General features: G+C 45.1%; 1 protein-coding gene across 2 annotated transcripts in view; it reads left to right on the forward strand.

Annotated features, from left to right (window-relative positions):
• Positions 1 to 21,459, forward strand: part of FBXO40 (F-box protein 40) — an 85,408-nt gene that overhangs the window by 33,998 nt on the left and 29,951 nt on the right. For both annotated transcript variants that reach the window (XM_086935615.1, XM_086935616.1), the window contains exons 2-3: positions 510 to 542; positions 12,684 to 14,588. In XM_086935615.1, the coding sequence (XP_086791741.1) occupies positions 540 to 542; positions 12,684 to 14,588 (1,908 nt within the window). In that variant the 5' untranslated portion in view covers positions 510 to 539. The remainder of the gene's footprint in view (positions 1 to 509; positions 543 to 12,683; positions 14,589 to 21,459) is intronic.

Here is a 21,459-nt window from a genome sequence, read left to right on the forward strand (position 1 = left end):
ATGAGGCGGCCTTCCTAATCACTAAATAGAAGCCAGGAGAAGGGCAACTGCTTCAGGTGGGGCATGTTTACTAAATGTCCCAGATCTTGCTGAGGGATGTATGACGTTACAACGCATGCTTTTACAACGCATGCCTTTACAACGCATAGTGGTTTGGGTCGCTGGATAGTGAATAGTTAAATTTACTATTCCAACTCCAGTCCCCGTGGATAGTAGGGAAGGTGTTGGATAGTAAATTAAACCTATTCCCTATCCTAGAGCGCCCCCTAGCGCAATGCGTTGTAATGGTTTGCGTTGTAAAAGTTGCGTCGTAAAGGCACTGCGTGGTAAAAGTTGCGTTGTAAAGGATGTTTCTCCCTGCTGAGGTGCCATAACATCGTTTTAAATCAAATACGTTTTCTTCTAACAAGATTTAATTGCCTTATAAGTTTTGTTTTTTCACATGCTTTCTTCAAATTGATTAGAAGTTAAAACAATCTTAAAGCTAATTACCTCTATTTTCTTTACAGGGATTGTAAAACCATCAGACTGTCAATGCCATGGTAAGTGTGACCTGCATGGTTGGTTTGTATGTAATGACACAGGTGCTCATGAGTGAGGAAAACAGGCCAGAAAACATATTGAGTGAGTGTTGCAAAGAGTGGCCACAGGTGTGCCGAGTCGGCGCCTAATCCTCTGAGGGACTGTAAGGCAAAGGGATTTGAGCTTGGATCATATGAGAGCAAAGAGTCATGGACAAGTACCTGCAATTTAGTGCACGGTGCAAGTAAACCAATACTCTGAATCATACAAATTCCTTTTTTTTACAATAATCTTTTCTATGCCAGTGGATAGGCTCAGCCCTCTTACCGTGCTTCCTTACCTTGAGTCACAACCACCCAGACCCCTCTCCATCGCCTCGATGTCTCTTGCAGGATGGTCCACGTGTCAGGAGTCTCCTACTGTAGGACAGGCACCTCCCTTGCACTCTCAAGTTTGAGACACCCCGCTGCATCTCATTCGTGGTAACAACTTCATTGGTCTGGTTTTTGGGAGGAGTGATGACGACATTGATGTGTTCTGGAACTGATGTCTTCTGAAGCACAGGGTCAGATTTAGAGCTTGGTGGAAACACAGCGTTTGTCCAAAAATGGGGAATGTTCTGGTCGCCCACCTTGCTGTTCTCCTGCCTCCTTTACCGCAGGGGAGGGAACAAGTCTGTCTGGGGATAGAGCTGTCCTGAGCTCAGCATTTCACCTGCGATAGCACTAGAAATTATGCCTGCCGACTAGGTCGAGCAATTTACACTTGTGGGTCCATCAATAGATCCAACATAAACACCTGATTGTCTTTTAAGGAAAGCATTTTACAACACCCTAATGTGCTGGGAGGAAACTCCCAGCAGGTCATGGACATTTGTCATATATGTACTGGAAATTTATCCCCAACTTGGGGTATACAATTCAATTTAATTCAAAACATCTTAATTCGATTTTACAAATAAAATCATAAAAGAACATACGATAATAAATATATGTTGCATCTTGAATCAATAAAACTATTTTAAAAAACTATCAAAAAGACATTTAAATTACCTCAGTCTGAAATGGGAACTGCATTGTGCCATGCGGGCATAGTGGAATGGCGGCCATGGCCATTTTTAGGTCTCGGCCTAAGCCAGCGCATGCGCTGGTCTGGTCAAGACATTTAGTAGCTGCTTGGAAAAGTGCTACTTTCCCGGAGACCAGCTTACTATCACGCGCACAAGAGCTTGTGCGCATGCGCGTAATAGCAAGCTGGTGGCCGGCAAGGTAGCACTTGCGGTGACACGTGTGTGCACCACTCCGTCACCACTCATGTTTTTTAAAATTTCATTTTGTGGCCGCGTGGCTTTTCTTTTACGGCCGCGCGGCCAATGCTTGTTCTTTTTACACCTGACCGACCCTGTTACATACGAGTGAATTGTCCCCTGTTTGATGTCTTTTATACTTTCAGTAGTTGGGCATTTGAGTCACAGTACCTACACAGGGCTCTGTGTGTGCCCATGAAAATACAGTGGTCTTTGTCCAAGGTATGTGACAGTGGGCGACGTCAACCCACTCTAGGCAACTAGGTTCAGATCGAAAGTTTAAAAGTCAGAAGTGTTCCCAGTTGTGCAAGCGTCTTGTTTAATTCACCCTGTATCAGGATTTACGCCTGATAATCGTGATGTCGGCTCAGTGGCCATTCTCACTCACTATAGGCACACTCAATAGTTGCAGAATGTCCCTTAAGTATTCTAAGGGTTAAGAGGAATCGCAATACGAACCCTAGATTTCAAGGCCTAAAATGATGTGAGAAATGTTAGTTAAGAATTTTTCTTAACATTCCTCAGGCTCCAATCGACTATAAAAATAAAATAAAATATAAACGGTTTTATTTTGCAAACTGTGTATTTGAAAAAGGAAAGCAAGTTCTGGAAAACAATAATTATAAAAAGTTTTGCTTGGGTCTGCTTTAGTGTTCGAATCTGCTGCATGTGTTTTCAACGGAAATTCGAGGTTTACAATCTAACCCATGCCTGTTATTTTCCGTAGTGAAAATGCTTCATTTTTACCTGTTGTTCTTCTGAAATATAACTGCCTCTGCGAAGTGTGGTGTTACAAGTCAGGTAGAGACTGGTAATAATTTGAAGGTTTTTATTCCAAGTAATGCGGCACAGCAACACAGCATCTGGCTGGCAGGCAGGAACAGTAGCAACTGACCTGGTGCCTAGCAGCAGTACAGGTTCTAAGCATGGTAGTGAGAACACTGAAAGATGCAATGCATTTAAAGAGACATAACATATACATACATGGAATGTAACACATCTCCCTTTTATCAAAGAAAAGAAGAGGAAATAAAAGGAAACTTAAGTTACATAAACAGCAAATCTACCAGGTGGAATTCGGGAGCGAACCGACGTCTTAACTCTTGAAGCTATGTCATCATTGGGATACAACTGTACATCTGGCTCAGAAACTTTTTGCAAAGAAGGACATTTAGCAACACGTTTGATGTTCCATAACTTACCATCTTGAGTAATAACACTGTTGCTAAAAACTTTAACAATCTTCATGGGTTTACCATATTTATTTGAACATTTGGTGATGAAACCAGGTTTTCTAATCCTGACCCAATCACCAATAGAAAAATGTGGCTCTTTGGCCTTCCACTTGTTGTCATACCATTCTTTAACTTTAGCTTGTTTGCATTCCACTTTTTGTGCAACATCCCTTAACAGATTCTCAGAGAAAGAAATATTGGGACACTTGTCTTTTAACCACCATGGACAAATTGACGAAGCTGGATCACGCCCTTTTAACAAACGGAAAGGACTGACTTCAGTTGTTGAATGGGGAGTTATTCTGTATAACCACAGTTTTTCTCTTAATAAATTCTTCCAACCAGACCCAATTTTAATGACCTCAGAGACAAAACCCTTCAAGACACTGTTGAAACGTTCAACCAAACCATTCTCATGCGGTTCATAAACAGAAACCAAAGAATGTTTGATATTAAGTTGTTTAAGAAAACTTTCCATCTCTAAAGAGGTAAGTTGCACCCCATTATCAGTAACAAGGACTGACGGAGACCCTTCTCTGGAAAGCACCTCCTTGAAAAACTCTATCACAACGTTAGTTGAGACTGAAGAAACAAACTTGACTTCAGGCCACTCAGAGTGGTAATCCACAAGAACCAAAGCATAACGGGAATCAACAGGGAGACATATAAACGGACCAGAAATATCAAAAAAAAATTCTTCCAAGGTACATTTGGCCAAGTTGAATTTTTTAAGGGGGGACCATTGACCTTCAACATTCTTTCACTTCCCATACAAACCTCTCATTCTCTTACCTTGCGATCAGCCATTCTATCGATACCGGGCCACCAAAAGTAATTTCTTATAAGACGCTTCATAGCCGACATTCCTGGATGCATTTTATGTGCCAAGTCCAAAATTACCTTCTGGATATCAAAAGGAGGAACACGTTTACCAGATTTAAAAATCAAACCATTTTCTAATTCTAACTCATCAAGAACAGAAAACATAGGCATGGCACTATCAGATAAGTTCCTTTTGTCAGGCCAGCCTTCCAAAATGTACTTCTTAATACTCTGTAAGGTAACATCCTGCTCATCAGCAAGTTTCCAAGCCTGTTCAGAAATATCATCAAACGAACCTGACAAAACATCCTGTAAACACATAACTATATCACCTTCCTCAGCTTTCCTATCCGAAATAGTCTTACAAGGCATACGAGACATAAAGTCCGCAATGACATTCTTCTTACCAGGAACAAACTCTGGAGTAAAACAGTATTCCTGCAACCTTGAAGTCAGTCTGGCTATGCGAGCAGTAGAACTCCATCCACCACCCGTAGAGAGAATATTAACCAAAGGTTTATGGTCAGTCCTCAAAAGAAACTTACTACCCCATATGTAGTTACGAAAATGTTCTATGGCCCATACACAAGCCAAAAGTTCTTTTTCTATCATCGCATATCTCCGTTCAGTTTCATTGAGTGTACGTGAAGTAAAACAAAGATTCCACTCCTCCTTCCCAGAAATTTGAGACAAAACAGCACCCAACCCGTACATACTGGCGTCCACAGTAATTATGCACATTTTGTTTAAACAAAAAGGCCTAAGAGTGGGAGCTTGTAAAATATCAGACTTGATAAGATCAAAAGCTGTTTGTTGTTCCTGTCCCCAAAGAAAAACTGAATTATTCCTGAGAAGTCTTCTTAAAGGTTCCATCTTGGATGCAAAATTATATACAAATTTACTATAGCATTCGCACATACCTGCGAAAGAGAGTAACTGTTCCTTATTTTTAGGAGCAGGGGCATTTGTAATACCATCAACATTTGATTTTTTCGGAACCACACCATCTCCCGACAAAGTATGTCCCAAGTATTCTACAGAGTGTTGAAACATCTTACATTTGCTAGGTTTTAAGGTAAGACCATTTTCCTTCAACTTTCCACACACACTCTGTAGATGTTGTAAATGCTCATCAGTAGTAGCTGAAAAAATTAAAATGTCGTCCTGGAAGCACTTAACAAAATTATCAAAATCTCTAAACATGTTAAACATGACCCTTTGAAATACAGAGGCCACCGAAGCTAAGCCAAACAGCATTCTAGTATACTGGTATAACCCCTGGGGAGTGATAAAAGCTGTTAAACATTTTGAGTCTTCAGTAAGGGGAACCTGATGGTAGGCAGATCTTAAGTCTAAAGTGGAGAATACCTTCGCCCCCTCCAACATTGATACCACCTCATTTATATTGGGAAGAGGATGACAGTCTACAATGATACTTGCATTAAGAGCTCGAAGGTCCACACACATTCTTAAACTTTTATCCGGTTTCCTAACTAAAACGATGGGAGAAACCCATTCTGCAGACTCTATTGTTTCAATAATATTTTCTGAAACTAAATCATTAAGCATTTTCTTAAGTTCCTCTCTAACATTAATGGGTACGCCTCTCAGTTTTTGTTTGAGAGGAATCACATCATTCTTGAGTTTAATTCTGTGCGAATAATCCTTAATCCTCCCCAATCTATCTGAAAAAACATCTTTGAACTCTGTTTTAATTAACATACTCAACTTGGTTAAATTCTCATTTTCAACCATGGCAATGTTATTTATCTCCGCATTCACATCCAACATCACTGGCTCTTCCGCACGAGGATTGAGTATGATTCCAAATTTCCACTGGTCTCTCCAACCAAGTACATTAATACCTTTGAGAGCTATGTACAACTTAACACTCACACATTTTCCTTTGAAAGTAAGATCCACCACAAAAAAAACCAACATATCAATTCTAGTTTCATTGAAACTTAAAGCACAAATATCAGATGGGAAAATATTTTTAAGACAAAGAACTGAACTTAGTCGAATATCAAAATATTCCTTCGTAATAATTGTCCAAGGAGAACATGAATCAGCCATGATGTTCAATTTGATGTTCAAGACTTCAACTTCACACAGTGGTTTTTTAATACACATGCAATCAGCAGGATCATTGACGTTTGACATACCCTCCATCAAGAACACAACAAAACCTTTCTTGTCCCCACAATGGTTTCCAGAACATTCACACTTGCATACATTGGAAACTTCTTCCAGAACAGATGCCATCTTTACCTGGGAATTAGGAACACATTTTTTTACATCTTTACACATGTTTGAAAAATGCCCCAACCTACTACATTTCCTACACTCTCTGTTAATGGCGGGACATCCCCCATATGAAGCTAAATGCGTTCTACTTCCACATCTGAAGCATATAAAAGGTTTATCGAATCTTCTAACAGTGCCATGAAAATTTGTCTTACTAGAATTGAAATTAGCACTGGGATGGACACTTACATTTGAATTTGACTCCGTGCGTTTGAGCGAACACACTTCATCAACCAACTCATTTTTATGTTCAGTGTGTTTTTTAACTGTAATCATCCACTTCTCCGATTGCTCTAACGATTTGGCAATAGCAATGGCTTCAGATAATTTAGGATCACCCAATTCCCACAAATGCTCTTGTGTTTTCTGATTTTTTACGTGAACAATAATTTGATCCCTTAACATTTCATCGCACATAGTGCCAAAATTGCAATGAATGGATAACAACCTCAGAGCAGTAATAAAATCATCAAACGACTCAGAAACATGTTGTGCTCTAGTATAAAACGTATACCTATTTAACGCAATATTTGTAACTAGTTTAAATCTTTTCTCTAGCCTTAATAAAGCTTCCTTGTATACATTACTACCTTCACCTTCACCTTCTGAAGGTGGAATTTGTGGAAGGGCCCTAAAAACCATTTGTCCCTCTGACCCTAAACAATGTAGTAACATTTTTTTTCTTTCGGCTTCCATGCGTTCACCGTCAATTGCCTTCATATAATTGATGAACTCCTCCTTCCAACGTGTCCAGGGTAAAGGAGGATCCCCTTTATTTTGTAAAAACTTGTCCGGTGGATCAAATTGCATGGCCATAACTGTAAAATGTACCCTTTTTAAAAAAAAAAAAATATGTGGTGAAGAAAAAGTATATTTGCCAACAGTCAGCCTTAAGTATAACGAGAGAAGAACTTCCATGTGTTACTTGAATTGTGAAGCAACATCGTGGAAAGGACAAAATTTAAAAAAAATATCAATACTTTGCTGTCTTAGTGCTGGGAAGTTGTAAAGTATAAGCGCCACTTACTTTGAAGTCTTAAAAGCGCTTGTATCGGTAAAAGCACAAAGAAAATATCCCGATTACTGCAATTGCACTCGGTGAAGTGTAGTCATGGAAACTAACATAAACAAAATGGCCGCCACGTTGTTTTCGAATGACGTAGGATGCAACGTCTTCTCTGCGTCAACACGGCTTGCCGAGGAATGTTCCTTACAATGACGAAAGGCGCCACGTCTTCTGTTCGTCAACAAAGCTTGCTGATGACCGTTCTTCTAAGCTGTGCGTGATGCGATCCAAGAGTATTCAGGCTCGAGACAGCTATACGCACGCGGATGATAAACAGGTGAGCAACACTCGCGCTGATATTCCGCTTTCAAAAGAAAATACAGCTGAAAAATCTTCTTTTCAATCAAAAATGCATTTCTCCCGACCCAAAATGCCTATAATTACCGGGTTTCCAGGAAAATAGTAGAAAATCCTCCTCTGAAATAGTTCTTCTTTATATTTCGATATTAAACGCAAGGATTGCTAGAAAGTTTAGAAATTACTCCAGACCTGTGCCGCTACAAAGTTGATGGAGTGTAGTTCCTTCTTACTTGACCCTCGTCGACAAATTTTGTTACAAGTCAGGTAGAGACTGGTAATAATTTGAAGGTTTTTATTCCAAGTAATGCGGCACAGCAACACAGCATCTGGCTGGCAGGCAGGAACAGTAGCAACTGACCTGGTGCCTAGAAGCAGTACAGGTTCTAAGCATGGTAGTGAGAACACTGAAAGATGCAATGCATTTAAAGAGACATAACATACAATATAATTATATACATGGAATGTAACATGTGGACACGCGTATTAACATATATTGTTATTTGATTGTTTTGTGACACATTATCATGTTTTTATTAAATCCATTCCCATTGATGATGTGCAGGGCCCACAGCACTAATGTTAATGTCCCCATACAAAGGCCATTGGAATTATGCGACAGAAGAGGACCTACATTTGTGCGGCAGGGTTTACTAAATTGTGCGGCAAAAAAAGGCACATTATGTGGTCTGCTGCACCACATTTTATGATAGTATTTCTTCATTATGTTGCCTATTTTTACACAAGTATCACGGAGCAAAGGCTTTACCTCATTGGTACCAGTTTAATAATCAAATATAGTTATGAAAAACTGAACGATTACCAGTCAGCCTTTACGAAGGGCTTTCCACTGTACTGGAACATGTGTTGCCACGTTTTTAGTAACTTTTGTTGTCACTGAGCTAGAAACCAATACTTTTGTTAACATCTACAGATTATGTAGCAGATGATGGATTAAGTGGCAAATGCAGAACATTTATAGTTATGCAAAAACGCCCTTGCCAGAGAATCACATAATTCCAGTGGCACTGCCCAGTGCCAGGGGTCGAGTTTGTACAAAAAGGGACAGAGAGGTTGAAGTCTACCTTACGATTTGGTGCTGGAAGTGTCCAGAAAGAGAGAGGTGGAGAGATGATCACATTGCATGCTAAAGAAAGGTACAGCCTTACCGATAACTCAATCGAGGTAATGCTGGATGGCCAGTCTGCGCTAAAAGCTTTGGGGGCCATACCTGGGACTGACCACACAACAAAGACTCATGAAGCAAGCAAGAATAAGTCACTACTGTATTTAATTCAATATAATGCCAACCATCCAATGTTAAAATTCCACACTGCCCGTCCTTTAATGCCGAGTACAGCAAAAGCTTTTGTAAATTAAAAAAGTATGTAAAAGCAATTCCTAACACTTCCTGTCAACTTCGACTTCTCTGCCCTCGGGATAAAAACTAGTTTCTAAAGTTGAATTGGTCACAGCATCTTTTGTGCTGGAGCTTTTTCCTCCAAGTCACATTGTAAATAAACCGAAACCCTGGCAGGCATTTGAAGTTCAGAATGTTAGGGGGCTGTTAATGGGAGCCTAGTTCTGCTCAAGACTTTCCTATCTATTCCAGGCTAAAGGCATCCTTGAAGAATATTGCAAAAGTTGTGATTAACGGAGTGCTTGCAGTTGCGGCTCTAGGCTCATGGTGGCCCTTGGCAGGGAGCGTAGGTAGGGGGCCCGGAAGAGGGGTCTGGGCAGGGCGGAGCACGGAGGCCAGTGAAGGGGGGGGGGTAAAGGGTGTCTGGAAGTGGAACAGAGCTGGAGCCTGACAAATCCCTGCCAGGGGCCGCCACGCTAATATGTATCCATCCTCAGAGGATTGTTATATTAAAGATATATATTGGCGTGGTGGCCCCTGGGGTTTGGCGGCCGTGTGCAGGTGCGCAGCTTGCACATGCCTAAGGCCGCCCCTGGTGCTTGAATGCTGATGGAGAAAGTGAGGGAGAAGCAGGTGGGAAGGAGCAATCAACCAGTCGCCTTTAACGCCCCTAGGAGTGTCAAATGAGGGTCGCTCATAACTTCTCAGAGGGTCTCGGCTTCACCAGACCACTCCACGCCACTTCCCCTCAACTCTGCATAGCCCTCCAACCCTCCTTCACCGTGCAGGTCTCCATCACTTTTCCGACCACTCCCTGAACTGGTTGGTACTTTTCTTCGCTCCCCCGTGCTCTTTTCCGGCTCTCCTTTTCACCCCTCCTTTCGACCTACGCTCAATGCCTTGATCCTTCGCAGGGAGTGCTAACGTGTTTTGGGGGGTGGCGGTCACACACTAAAACCAAGGGAGAAGAACCTTTCAGGGCGAGTGACAATGATGTGCTGGAAGGTTAAATGAGAGACATGTCAAATTCTCCAGAGAATTGTGACGTGATCGGACAGTGGAGAATGTAACCCAAGTATGGTGGGGCGGGGTACCCGAAAACCTGGAGTGATCATCAGCTTTCTTCTCGTTCCGCCTCACACGATTCAGACTCTATCCGCTCCACCTCCCCTTTCTAATGCCTGCCTTCCTCACTTTCTTCTCGTTTTCCCCTCCCTCTCTTCATCCCTTCCGATCTCTCTCCCTATCTCCCTCCTTTCCTCTCCCTCCCTCGTTCCCTCCCTCTCTCAGTCCCTACCTCTCTCCGTCCCTTTCTTTTTCGCTTCCTCCTGCTCTCTCTCCTTCTCCCTCTCACTCCCTCTCTCTCCCCCCTCTTCCTCCTTTCCTCTCTCCCTCATTCATCTCTTCCTCTCTCCTTCCCTTCCTCTCTCTCCCCCTCCCTCCCTCTCTCCCTCCCTCACAAGGCTGGCGCTAGGCATGGGCAGCTGCCCAGGGCCTCGCACCAGCATGGGGCCCCGCACTGGTGATGTGTCCTGTCAGTTCCCTGGCGATCCATTTCAAAGAAAGGTGTCACCTTTCTTTGAAATGGAGGGGCCCCCCTCCCCGGGCCTCTCAGGGATGGTATCTGGATACATAAGGGAGGGAGACGCTCCCTTCAATTGAAAGGAGACCCATTCACAGACACTGTGGGAGACCCATAGTTTTAACTTTTAGCCCACAAGCAATTCTCACACCTATCGGACTTAAGGTGTGAGAAATGCTTGTGGGCTCAAAGTTAAAACTGTGGGGGCGAAAAAATGCTGGACAATAGGCCTCCCACAGTGTCTGTGAATGGTCTCCTTGCAAGGGGCCACTTATCTACATTAGAGGGGCCTCGCGCATTCCCTTTTAGACCTGGGCCTCGCAAATCCTAGAACCGGCCCTGCTCCCTCACTTCCTCACTCCCTCACTCCCTCTATCCCTCACTTCCTCACTCTCTCCCTCACTCTCTCCCTTCCTTACTCTCTCCCTCACTTCCTCTCTCGGGCCCTTCCTCGCTCCCTCCATTCCTCTCTCCCTCTCTCCGTCCCTTCCTCTCTCCGAACCTTCCTCTCCCCGCCTCTTCCTCACTTCTCGCTTCTAGCATTCAACTGCCTCGAATCATGTGTTAAATATTTATAAGGTGAAAGCACGCACAAGTTACAGTATTGCATGCCTTCTCTATTGATTGCGATCTTATAAGAGGTTTACCCATGCCCTCTTCTCGTTTAATTGAACTGCAGGTACTGCATGTATCAACAAGGTGGGGGATCCCTTTATGTTAAATTGCATCCCTCTGGCAAAACACTTATAAGGTCCCAGAGGCGAGACCTATTGGTTATGCCAATGCTTGTTTCCTGAGGCTGGCGGAAGGTCACTGTGTAAAAAAAGCTCTGCAGCAAGAGCGTCCAGCTTAAGATTTGGTAGACCGTCCATCGTAGGTATAATGGAGGTGTTTCCTCCGCCACAGCGAGGTGCGGATCTTGATTCCAGCCAACCTTAAAGGAACCCTTTGCGTCCTTCATTTCCGCCTCAGATTCGACTGAAGTTATCGATTACCCCTCTCTTCTCCGAATTTTGAGGACCCCGCTGCTCCTTTGTATAAAGATAACTCAGATGCAGGTCTTGTCTTGCAGTTCTTTGGTCACCATTAGATCTTTCTTTGACCATGTCATACGACAGTGGTTGAACGATTGGAAGTCAGCCATATCTGATCAACTTACCTGCCCCATGGTCTCAATTTTTAACTTCAACAGCTAGAATATTTGTTCATTCCTAGTATCTGGTGTCATGACTTATGGTGACTCCATGAGCAATGGTTACATGCATTTTTGCTGTTCTGCCAGACATTAGACCCACTGATGCCTTGTATACAGTTGAGTAACATCCATCATCACAGAAAAAGTCACATATTAGGAGATTTAAAGTGTATTTTGGGAGGACGGCTGCAACGTGCAAGAGCCCAAGGCAGGCAAATCACCATTCTTTGTGAAATCTTCTGAAATGATGTGACATTTCCCAAAATATACTTGCTGGGGTCTCAATGGAATTTGGACCGCTTTGAAACAACAGGTGAGATATTGGGAGACTGCATAAAGCAGACAATGTCCCCAAGTGTTCTGCTTGTATCAGTCTCCTGTGGGTGAAAATCATATAAAATATGGGCCAAGAAAATGTTGCAAAACTTCACAAAATGTGTGTAACAAAATATTTTACCTGCATGAAAAACGCCTGGCCCTAGTGAACAAAATCTTGATTTCTATCCAGCCAAACTCAGTACCCACTTATTTAAATCCTAGATTAATTTACTATTCTAGCTCCAGTGGTAGCTAATCTGGGCGCCGGTGCTGGATAGCAGATTTAGGTGCAAGTTAGAAGCAATTTCTGAAGAGATATATTGATGTAAGGTCAATATTTTGGTAGTTTCTCCATGTTTTTCCAAAAAGATGTTTTTCAAGTCTACATTTACACATGCTTTAAATTCTGTAGTAGATAAATGATATCAGGAGAATTTAGTGTGAAGTAAATTGCTAATGTTATCCGAAGTCCAGATAGAGACAGGAATTGTGATTTATATTTTAGAATCCATAGCCATAATGACAGCACTGAGTTGCACCATGTTACTTCAATGGCTCCACATAATGCTCTAATGTTGTACTATATGTCTAAAAGCATACACTATCTAACGACTAATACATTTCTCATGATACAAGTAACTTCTCTTTCTTCTTCTGTTGCTGTCATTCCCAGGGAAGAGCGCAAAGAACCAACCCGGGCCAGCACCGACACTGTGAAAAATGTTTCAACAGTCACTGCCGAGCGCCGGTGGATCCCGCCGTCTCTTGTGTGATGGTCAAATGCAGCTCCCACTGTGGTGCCACCTTCCACTTGTGCAAGGAGGAGGAGCACCTACTGCTTTGCCCCATGCAACAGGTGCCATGCCTCAACTCTGGCTACGGATGCCCTTTCTCCATGCTCCGCTGTAAGTTGGCCAAGCACTTGAAGTCTTGTCCTGCCAGCGTGGTCTGCTGCGCCATGGAGTGGAACCGTTTCCCCACAATAGACGCGGATGTTACGCTACATGACAACATCATGAAGGAAGGGCATGCTGAGGAATGCCTAGACACCGCTCTTGCCCTCAGGGACCAGAACACCCTCTTTGACTCACTGAAAATGTCCTCCCTCTTCCCAGAACTTGTGGAACAGAGCAAAGATCTCGAAGATGTCAACGGCGCCACTGGCTTGGAAGAAGGGGCTACTGGTGGCATCGATGAGGGACCAGCCGATGAAGCTGAGGCTGATGACGTGTATATGAACGGCAGTGACCAGGTGGAGCTCACCCAGAAAGACTACGAAGAACTGGCAAGGAGTAAGGAAGGTATGGATCTATCGCAGTACAGACAATGGGAGGGGATATTTAGTAAAGAGCTTTCTGCATCTATTCTTCTCAACAAGGAACCGACGTCAAAACCGAAAGAAAAGGATGGCCCCAGGAACGTCAGTGATGCAAGCGGTGAGAGCAGCCATAAGCAGACCGAAGCCACAGCTGCTGAACATAATATAGATGAGCAACGTAAAATAGATGTAGAGAAAACTGGTTTTGCGCCTTGGCAGGAGGGTGTGTTGGAGAGGTTAAGAAATGAAGCACCTGTGAGTGACTACAACATGTATCTGGTTCATCATGGACGGATGCTTATTCATTTTGGACAGATGGAGGCATGCACGCCTAAGGAGAAGGACTTTGTGTATGGTAACCTTGAGGCGCAAGAGCTGAAGATTGTGAACACGTTTAGGGTTCCCACCAGCTACAGAAGTGGCAACAGGGCACGTATAGGAAATGAGGGCTTCAGGATGGTAAAGGCAAACAAGGGTGTAGATACATCAGACTTGGCATCAACCCCTGTGGGTACTCCCAACATGGATGCTGTAGCAACTGCATTGCTGTGTTCAATGGAAAAGGAGTTAAAAATGAATTTTATATCTCAAACGAATGTCACAGATGGCCTGCTAGTTGATATTGCAACCCAGACGTATGATTTTGGCTTGCCGCCATTCTCCCGTACTACAGTCCTTGCAGATCTGGAGGTTCAAAAGAGCCCAAGGCTCCACCTGGGTCTCCAGAGTGAGTGCGTGACCCGAAGACATAACAGAAACTGTTCTGCCTTCACCTTCACCTGCAATCATTTCTTCCGAAGAGATGAGTTTCCCTCTCACTTCAAGAACGTTCATGCGGATGTACAGTCCTCCCTCAATGGCTGGTTCCAACTGCGTTGTCCGCTTTCTTACTTGGGATGCACCTTCGTTCAGAACCAGTTCCGCCCTTCAGGGCAACAGGCCAAGATCATCTACAGTAAAGAGGTTGGAACGTTTGCCAGTCGGCCACACTTGTCCTCAGTCCTCTGCCAGGGCGTCAAGCCCAACCTTTCCAGGAGCAAGCGAGGAAAGAGCAAAGATGCTCTGGGCGCCCTGCCGCTGGAGATCCTCCACCATATTGCTAGTTATTTGGACAGCTTCAGCTTGTCGCAGCTGTCCCAGGTGTCGAGTCTAATGAGAGATGTCAGCTCTACGCTGCTGCATCAGCGAGGAATGGTCCTTCTGAGGTGGGAGAAGAAGAGCTACTCGCATGGAGGCGAGTCATGGAGACCCCGTGCAAAGGCAAGTTAACGCAACAAATGGCAGGAAATAGTCTATTGGAAGTCCTTAATAAAATTGCCGGCACCATGCACACACAAGCAACAGCCAATGTCAAAGATTTGCCACAGACATAGGTGTTAGTGTCTATAAGCGATTGTGCTACCCTGAAGTATCAGTGATAGGTAATACTAGTGTACTGTTTAGTGTGCTTTGCTATGACAGTTCTTATTAGGTCTTCCATGTTTGTGATTAGAAATTCCTTCATTACACTCATCCTTCAGCCACATTTCTTAATTTCTCTGAAATCTTTGATTTTATATTAGACTTGAAGGTCTTGGTCTACTTTCTTCTACTATGGTGGAGAACATTTGGAAAGACTATTGTGGTAGTAGAACAACCCCCCCCCAAAAAAAAAAACAAATCACATGCCATACCAAATGGATTTTTGTTTCCAAATTAAAACTGTACTGACATGTGTTGGATGTGGATCGATACATGAAATCTGTGTCCATGTCTGAGGTGAAAGGGGTTTATTGGGATCTGATCTAGAGTCACGACATAATGTTCATTCAGTAGCTTTTTCCGCACCTTGGCATCGAGTTTTTCTCCTGAGGTTCTTCCCACGTACAAAAAATAATCACCTAAAAAAAGGAGCTTTTTCGAAGGTGACACAATCAGTTCTAACTGCAGTTTATGGACCTTGAGAATCCGATCACAATTCCTTTGAGTATGTTTCAATCGGTTCCTGAGCAGTCTAAAAGCCGGGTCTGATTGTGCAGTGGACAAATGCATCCACTGCAGGGGCCTGTGTTCGACCTCATGGTCACAGGTTCAAATCCCGGTGGGTCCACTCAGCCTTTCATGCATCTGAGGTCGATAAAATGAGTACCATTGAGTTGGGTAACAATATACATCTGTTATTCAGCGCCTCAAGACTTTTGGGTGATATGTTACAACTGGTCATTTGCTCTTGGGTTGAAGGAGGACCAGCGATCTCCGTCCACTTTGAGCTTGTTGCAGCTTTCAACAGTTTCTCACCACATTCTGCTGTATTGCCTTGGCAGCATTTAGGGCGCACAACATACCCTCAGTTTACTGGCATCAGATTTTGAAGATCAAAGACAGTCAGTTACTTTTGCCCCTTTCTTCCCTCCATTGCAGGGACCCTCTGAGTCCGACCTTATTTAATATTTATGGGACCCTTTTAGCCAAATTGCTTAGTTTGGGTTGCAGTTGTATTGCAATGTAGATAACACTCAATACATTCTGCAACCACACATCTGGTTCCAGGGGTGCCTAAGTGCAATCTCTCACTGGATGAGAGCTAACACCAATTGAAGCTGACCACTGAAAAGGGAAAACCCTCACTTTTCTCAGAGTGAACACCTTTTGGTTAGCCACCTGTTGACCTAACTCCTTGGGACCAACTCTCCCATGATTCCTCCCTCAGTTTGAACATCAAGGCTTGGTCCTGGTCAGCTGGAAACGTCCACTGCCACGTCAGACACAGATGGAGATGGAGCTAAGGACAGAAACTCTATGACGGGGCAGCACGCGGTGTCCTGAGGGCTTGATCTAGGGTGGCTATTGCCACGAATTGGCCCAGGGGTAACCATTGACTCTGCCTCTCATGTCCTTCACGGCAGTCCTAGACTTTTGGGCAGCACAAATCGACAGCGGGCGAATTAAACTGAGCAGTGCGTCAGCAAGCGTTCTCCAAAGAGCCTGCCAGGGGTGGCCTGGCCCTAAATGTCCTCTGTGGTTAGTTCCCAGGCACTCTCTCCTTACAATGTTCTTGCTGTCCCTGACTTCTGCAACAACCTCCGTCCGTGGGCTCTGGACTTGTGCTTCCTCTTTAGTAGTATATTTGGAACTTTCTCGGCCTCTGGACCTGGGTCTGCAGTGGTTGCTGCAAGTCTAGAACGAGCTTGAGACAAGGGGATTTATTTATAAATTGTGTCTACCCACACAGCACAAAGAGGGTGGCCATCTCCGATAAAGTTACCAACTGGGTTCCATTGTTCACTTTCCCCTTTGCACTCTGGAGCATGACACCCAGTTCAACGGAAGAGGAGTGCTGCGGAGATGAGCTGAGGCGATGCGGAGATGAGCTGAGGCGATGCGGATATGAGCTGAGGCGATGCGTCGATGCAACATAGTGGAGGACCATTGAGAAGAGTGATTTGAATCCTTCAGAAGAGGGACAGACATTAAGGAATGGAGACGAAGAAAGGGCTACACAAGTGAACATGGTTGAGGGAAGTGGAATACATACCTTCAGCACGGAGGGCACTAATAACGGAGCTGATGTGATGGGGATTCCTAGGGACAACACTTTAATTACTGTAACACGCCTAAGTAGCCCGACGGGAAGAACTGAAGCCGAAGCCCCGAGATTGTTTGACAATACTCAGTGGTCCATGGGGTGCAATGATCCCTCGGGTTCTATTACTCTTCACGGGGAAGTTTGCTCACAATATAATCAGGCCCAAATGGAACCCCTTAATGACTCTGGGGAGCAGGGATTCCCGGGTTATTGTCATGATTATGACACTGGACTTATCTTAGGTTGCCCGCTAAATGGAGATGAGGGATTAGAGGTATACCCGGATTCAGTCATTGCCCAAAACGTTAGTTCACCCCCCATGGCACCCCGGATGGCACCTACCAACCCCCTATTTTTAGATGAACTACTGAATAGATTCCTGCATCCCCCCCATATGGGAACACATATTGCCGGGGAAGCAAGTATTCCAGGAAAGGATATAAGTTAATGAGTTGGAATATCGCAGGGTGGTATAATAAGGCGGACTGCCTTGGTTGGTCGGATTTTGTTACTAAGTTTGATATTCTTTGTATCCAGGAGACGCGGTGTACTGAAGATATCCTTCTGGATGGCTATGTTGCTTATAACTGTCTGGCCCAGAGCTCCAATATGGGTAGAGCCAGAGGTGGGCTGGTGATTCTGCTGTCAGTGAGTCTGCCGGTGCGAGTTAAAACTCACATGACAGTTGGTTCACATTCACAGGTACTATGGTTGCAGCACAATGGTGGCCGGAATGTTTTAATAATCAACCATTATAATATTGTGTTTAACCATTCCAGTTCTTTAGTGGTCGATGAACTTGATGCGGCAGTCGACAATTTGTGTGGGCAAACCTGTGTTCCCTTTGATATCTTGTGGGGAGGAGATTTTAATATTCATATGTGCCCCTATTCTTTCTCGAGGGTGTGTGGTTTTGGAGGGGAGGATGGGGAAGACCAGGCTCATTTCCTACATACGGCCTATGGTGATTCACTTAATACCCTTCTGCTTAAATTGGATTTACTGATTTTGTCGCCCAGGAAAGATAACGAGGGTAATTTGGTACCTACCTTTGTGGGAAGGAACTCTGCCACTATCATAGACTACCTCATAGCCTCTGCAAGTATAAACACCTTGTGTAGCACCCCGGAAGTACTAGATCTGGCTCTTAGTGATCACAATTGTCTTACATCGCATTTGTTTATGTGGGGGGATAAGGCTGACGTGTCACATGGAACAGTGGCAGATTTAATCCCGCTAGACCGAATGGTCCAAGGATTAAATGGGGGAGGCATAATGAGGAACAGCTGTTGATCAAAATCGTGTCTGCATGCCTCCAGGAGGTGGAATGTTGTCTCGAGCCCAATACAGGCCTGACAGGTATATTAGCTGGGTTTGATACAATTAACGTGATTCCGAAAAAGATTCTGACTAGCAACAAGGCAAAGGGACTAGGGGCCCCTAGAGGGTGGTTTAACAGGGCATGTACAAAATCCTTACAAAATTTTTAAAATGCCCTCGCTAGTAAACCCAGGGACAGGGAAGCGGTCAGTTCTCTAAGGCGTACTTACAAAATGCACCTGAATTCAAGGAAGCAGGAATTAAGGGAGGAAGCGTGGGACAACATGTCCAAGGCCGTGGAACTCCGGGACACCAAGTTATTTTGGAATACTGTTAATAGGCCATTCCTACATAACGAGGTATACCCTGTACTCTCTGCCCAAGTAAGCGAGAAAAATTGGGTATCCTACTTTTCTAGTATATTTAACCCAGGAGGGACATCCCCAGAGAGAGACACGGTTGCTGACTCTGGTCCCCCTACACCGCTTAACATTAGTCAAGTCAAGTCAAAAAGATTTGTATAGCGCGCTACATACCCATAGGGTCTCAAGGCGCTTGCGGAGGGGTGGGGAGTTACTAGTCGAATATCCAAGTTTTAAGTTGCTTTCTGAATGCTAGGTGGTTCTGAGTAAGGCGAAGGTGTGTGGGAAGGGAGTTCCAAGTTTTGGCTGCCAGGTAGGAGAAGGATCTGCCTCCCATGGTGGATTTGTTGATGCGAGGTACAGTGGCAAGAGCTTGGTTGGAGGATCGTAGCTGACGGGAGGGGGAGTAGAAGGACAGTCGTGTGTTGAGGCATTCAGGTCCAAGTTCGTAGAGTGCTTTGTGTGCGTGGGTAAGGAGGCGGAAAGTAATCCTCTTATTTACAGGGAGCCAGTGGAGGGTTTTCAGATGACCAGAGATGTGTTCTTTACGCGGGATGTCGAGTATGAGCCTGGCAGAGGCGTTCTGGATGCGTTGGAGTTTTTTCTGGAGTTTTGCGGTGGTACCGGTGTAGAGGGTGTTTCCGTAGTCCAGGCGGCTAGTGACCAGTGCGTGGGTGACCGTTTTACGAGTTTCGGTGGGGATCCAGCGAAATGTTTTTTTGAGCATGCGAAGAATGTTGAAGCAAGATGATGAAACGGCGTTGACTTGTCTGGTCATCGAGAGTGAGGAGTCTAGTATGACGCCCAGGTTCCGAGCGTGGTCTGTCGGGATGGGTGCTTTTCCAAGGGCCTCTGGCCACCAAGAGTCGTCCCATGCGGAGGGGGAGGTGCCTAAGATGAGGACCTCTGTTTTGTCGGAGTTCAGTTTCAGACGGCTGAGCTTCATCCACTCAGCTACGTCTTTCATTCCTTCGTGTAAGTTGGTTTTGGCGGTGTTAGGGTCTTTGGTGAGTGAGAGGATCAGTTGAGTGTCGTCATCGTAGGAGATGATGTTGAGGTTGTGTTGGCGAACGATGGTCGCAAGGGGGCTCATGTATATGTTGAAGAGGGTGGGGCTGAGAGAAGATCCTTGTGGCACGCCACAAATGACTTCAGTGACCTCTGACTTGAATGGTGGGAGGCGGACTCTCTGGGTTCTTCCGGTGAGGAACGAAGTGATCCATTCCAGTGCTTTTCCTAGGATTCCGACGTTTCTGAGGCGCTGTAGAAGGGTGCTATGACAGACTGTGTCGAAGGCTGCGGAGAGGTCGAGGAGGATGAGGGCGACTGTGTCTCCGTTGTCCAGTAGAGATCGAATGTCGTCAGTTGCAGCGATGAGAGCGGTCTCAGTGCTGTGTTTGGCTCGGAAGCCGGACTGTGAGGAGTCGAGGGATTTGTTGGTTTCGAGGAAGGCGGCTAGTTGATTGTTGACAGCTTTCTCGATGACTTTGGCAGGGAATGGAAGGAGTGAGATAGGGCGGTAGTTTTTGAGTTCGGTGGGGTCAGCTGTGGGTTTCTTCAGAAGGGCGCTAAGTTCGGCATGTTTCCAGCTTTCCGGGAAGGTTGCGGAGTTGAGGGAGCAGTTGATGACGTCTCGGAGGTGCGGTGCTATAATGGAGTCTGCTTTGTTAAAGATGTGGTGAGGGCATGGGTCTGTGGGGGATCCTGAGTGGATAGAGTTCATCAAACGGATGGTGTCCTCAGTGGAGATAGGCTTCCAGTCGTTGAGGATGTTCAGGGGGGTTGGGGGTCCTGAAGGGGGTTGGGAGGGTTGGTCTTCGGGTCGGTTGTCGAAGCTGTTGTGGATGTCTGCAATTTTGTTGTGGAAGAATGAGGCTAGGGAGTCGCAGAGGGCTTGAGAGGGGGTGATGTCGTTGGAGTTGGCCGGGGGGTTGGTAAATTCCTTGACGATGTTGAATAATTCCTTGCTGTTGTGGGGGTTGTTATCTAGTCGGTCCTTGAAAGCGGCTTTTTTGGCGGTCCGGATCAGTTGGTGGTGTATGCGGGTGGCGTTTTTGAAGGCGTCCTTGGTGCTGGTGGTTGGGTCTTTTTTCCAGGCCTTCTCAAGGGAGCGGCAGAGTTTCTTGAATTTCTTAAGATCATCGTTGAACCAGGAGGCTTTCTTGCTGCCTAGTTTGATTTGTCGCTTTTTCAGTGGTGCTAGGATGTCGGCGCTGTTGGATAACCATTGGGTGAGGTTGGTGGCTGCTTGGTCTGGGTTGGAAGAGTGGGCTGGGGGGATTAGAAGAAGTGATGAGGAGATCTGGTCGATGGTGATTTTGTTCCAGTTTCTTTGCAGAGTGGGTTGGGGGTGGTTGTTGGAGGTGGGCTTGTTGTAGGTGAAGTGAACGCAGCTGTGGTCAGTCCAAAGGAGAGCTGTGGTGTGGCTGAAGGAGACATGTTTGCTGGAGGTGAAGATAGGGTCGAGTGTGTGACCTGCGATGTGGGTGGAGCCTCGAACTCTAGTAAGGAGATTTTTACCATTGTATGAGAATTCATTTCCCCTCGGACTATTGCATCGGAAGAGGGGCCCTTAGAATCCTGGGTGGCGGATCTTGCTTGTTTTTTTACAAGCAAGATTAAACTCATCCAGGACTCTTTTCCATCTGGTGTACCTGTTAGACCGCCGATGTCCGAGGTTGGTACGTCTCCCCCAGTTGTGCAGGGCGCCATATTGACCGAGTTTCCATCTTTGCCAGCCTCCGCCTCCTTAGCGCTTATGGGCAATTTAAAATCTGGGTCTCCGCTTGACCCCTGCCCTGCTAAGCTCTTGGGTAAATTGGCGGAGGTGGTTAATCCACTGGCGCACCCTCTTCTCAACCTTTCGTTGAGTCTGGGAGTGGTT

The sequence above is a fragment of the Lissotriton vulgaris genome, chromosome 8, assembly GCF_964263255.1.
Source record: "Lissotriton vulgaris chromosome 8, aLisVul1.2, whole genome shotgun sequence".
Lineage (NCBI taxonomy): Eukaryota > Metazoa > Chordata > Amphibia > Caudata > Salamandridae > Lissotriton > Lissotriton vulgaris.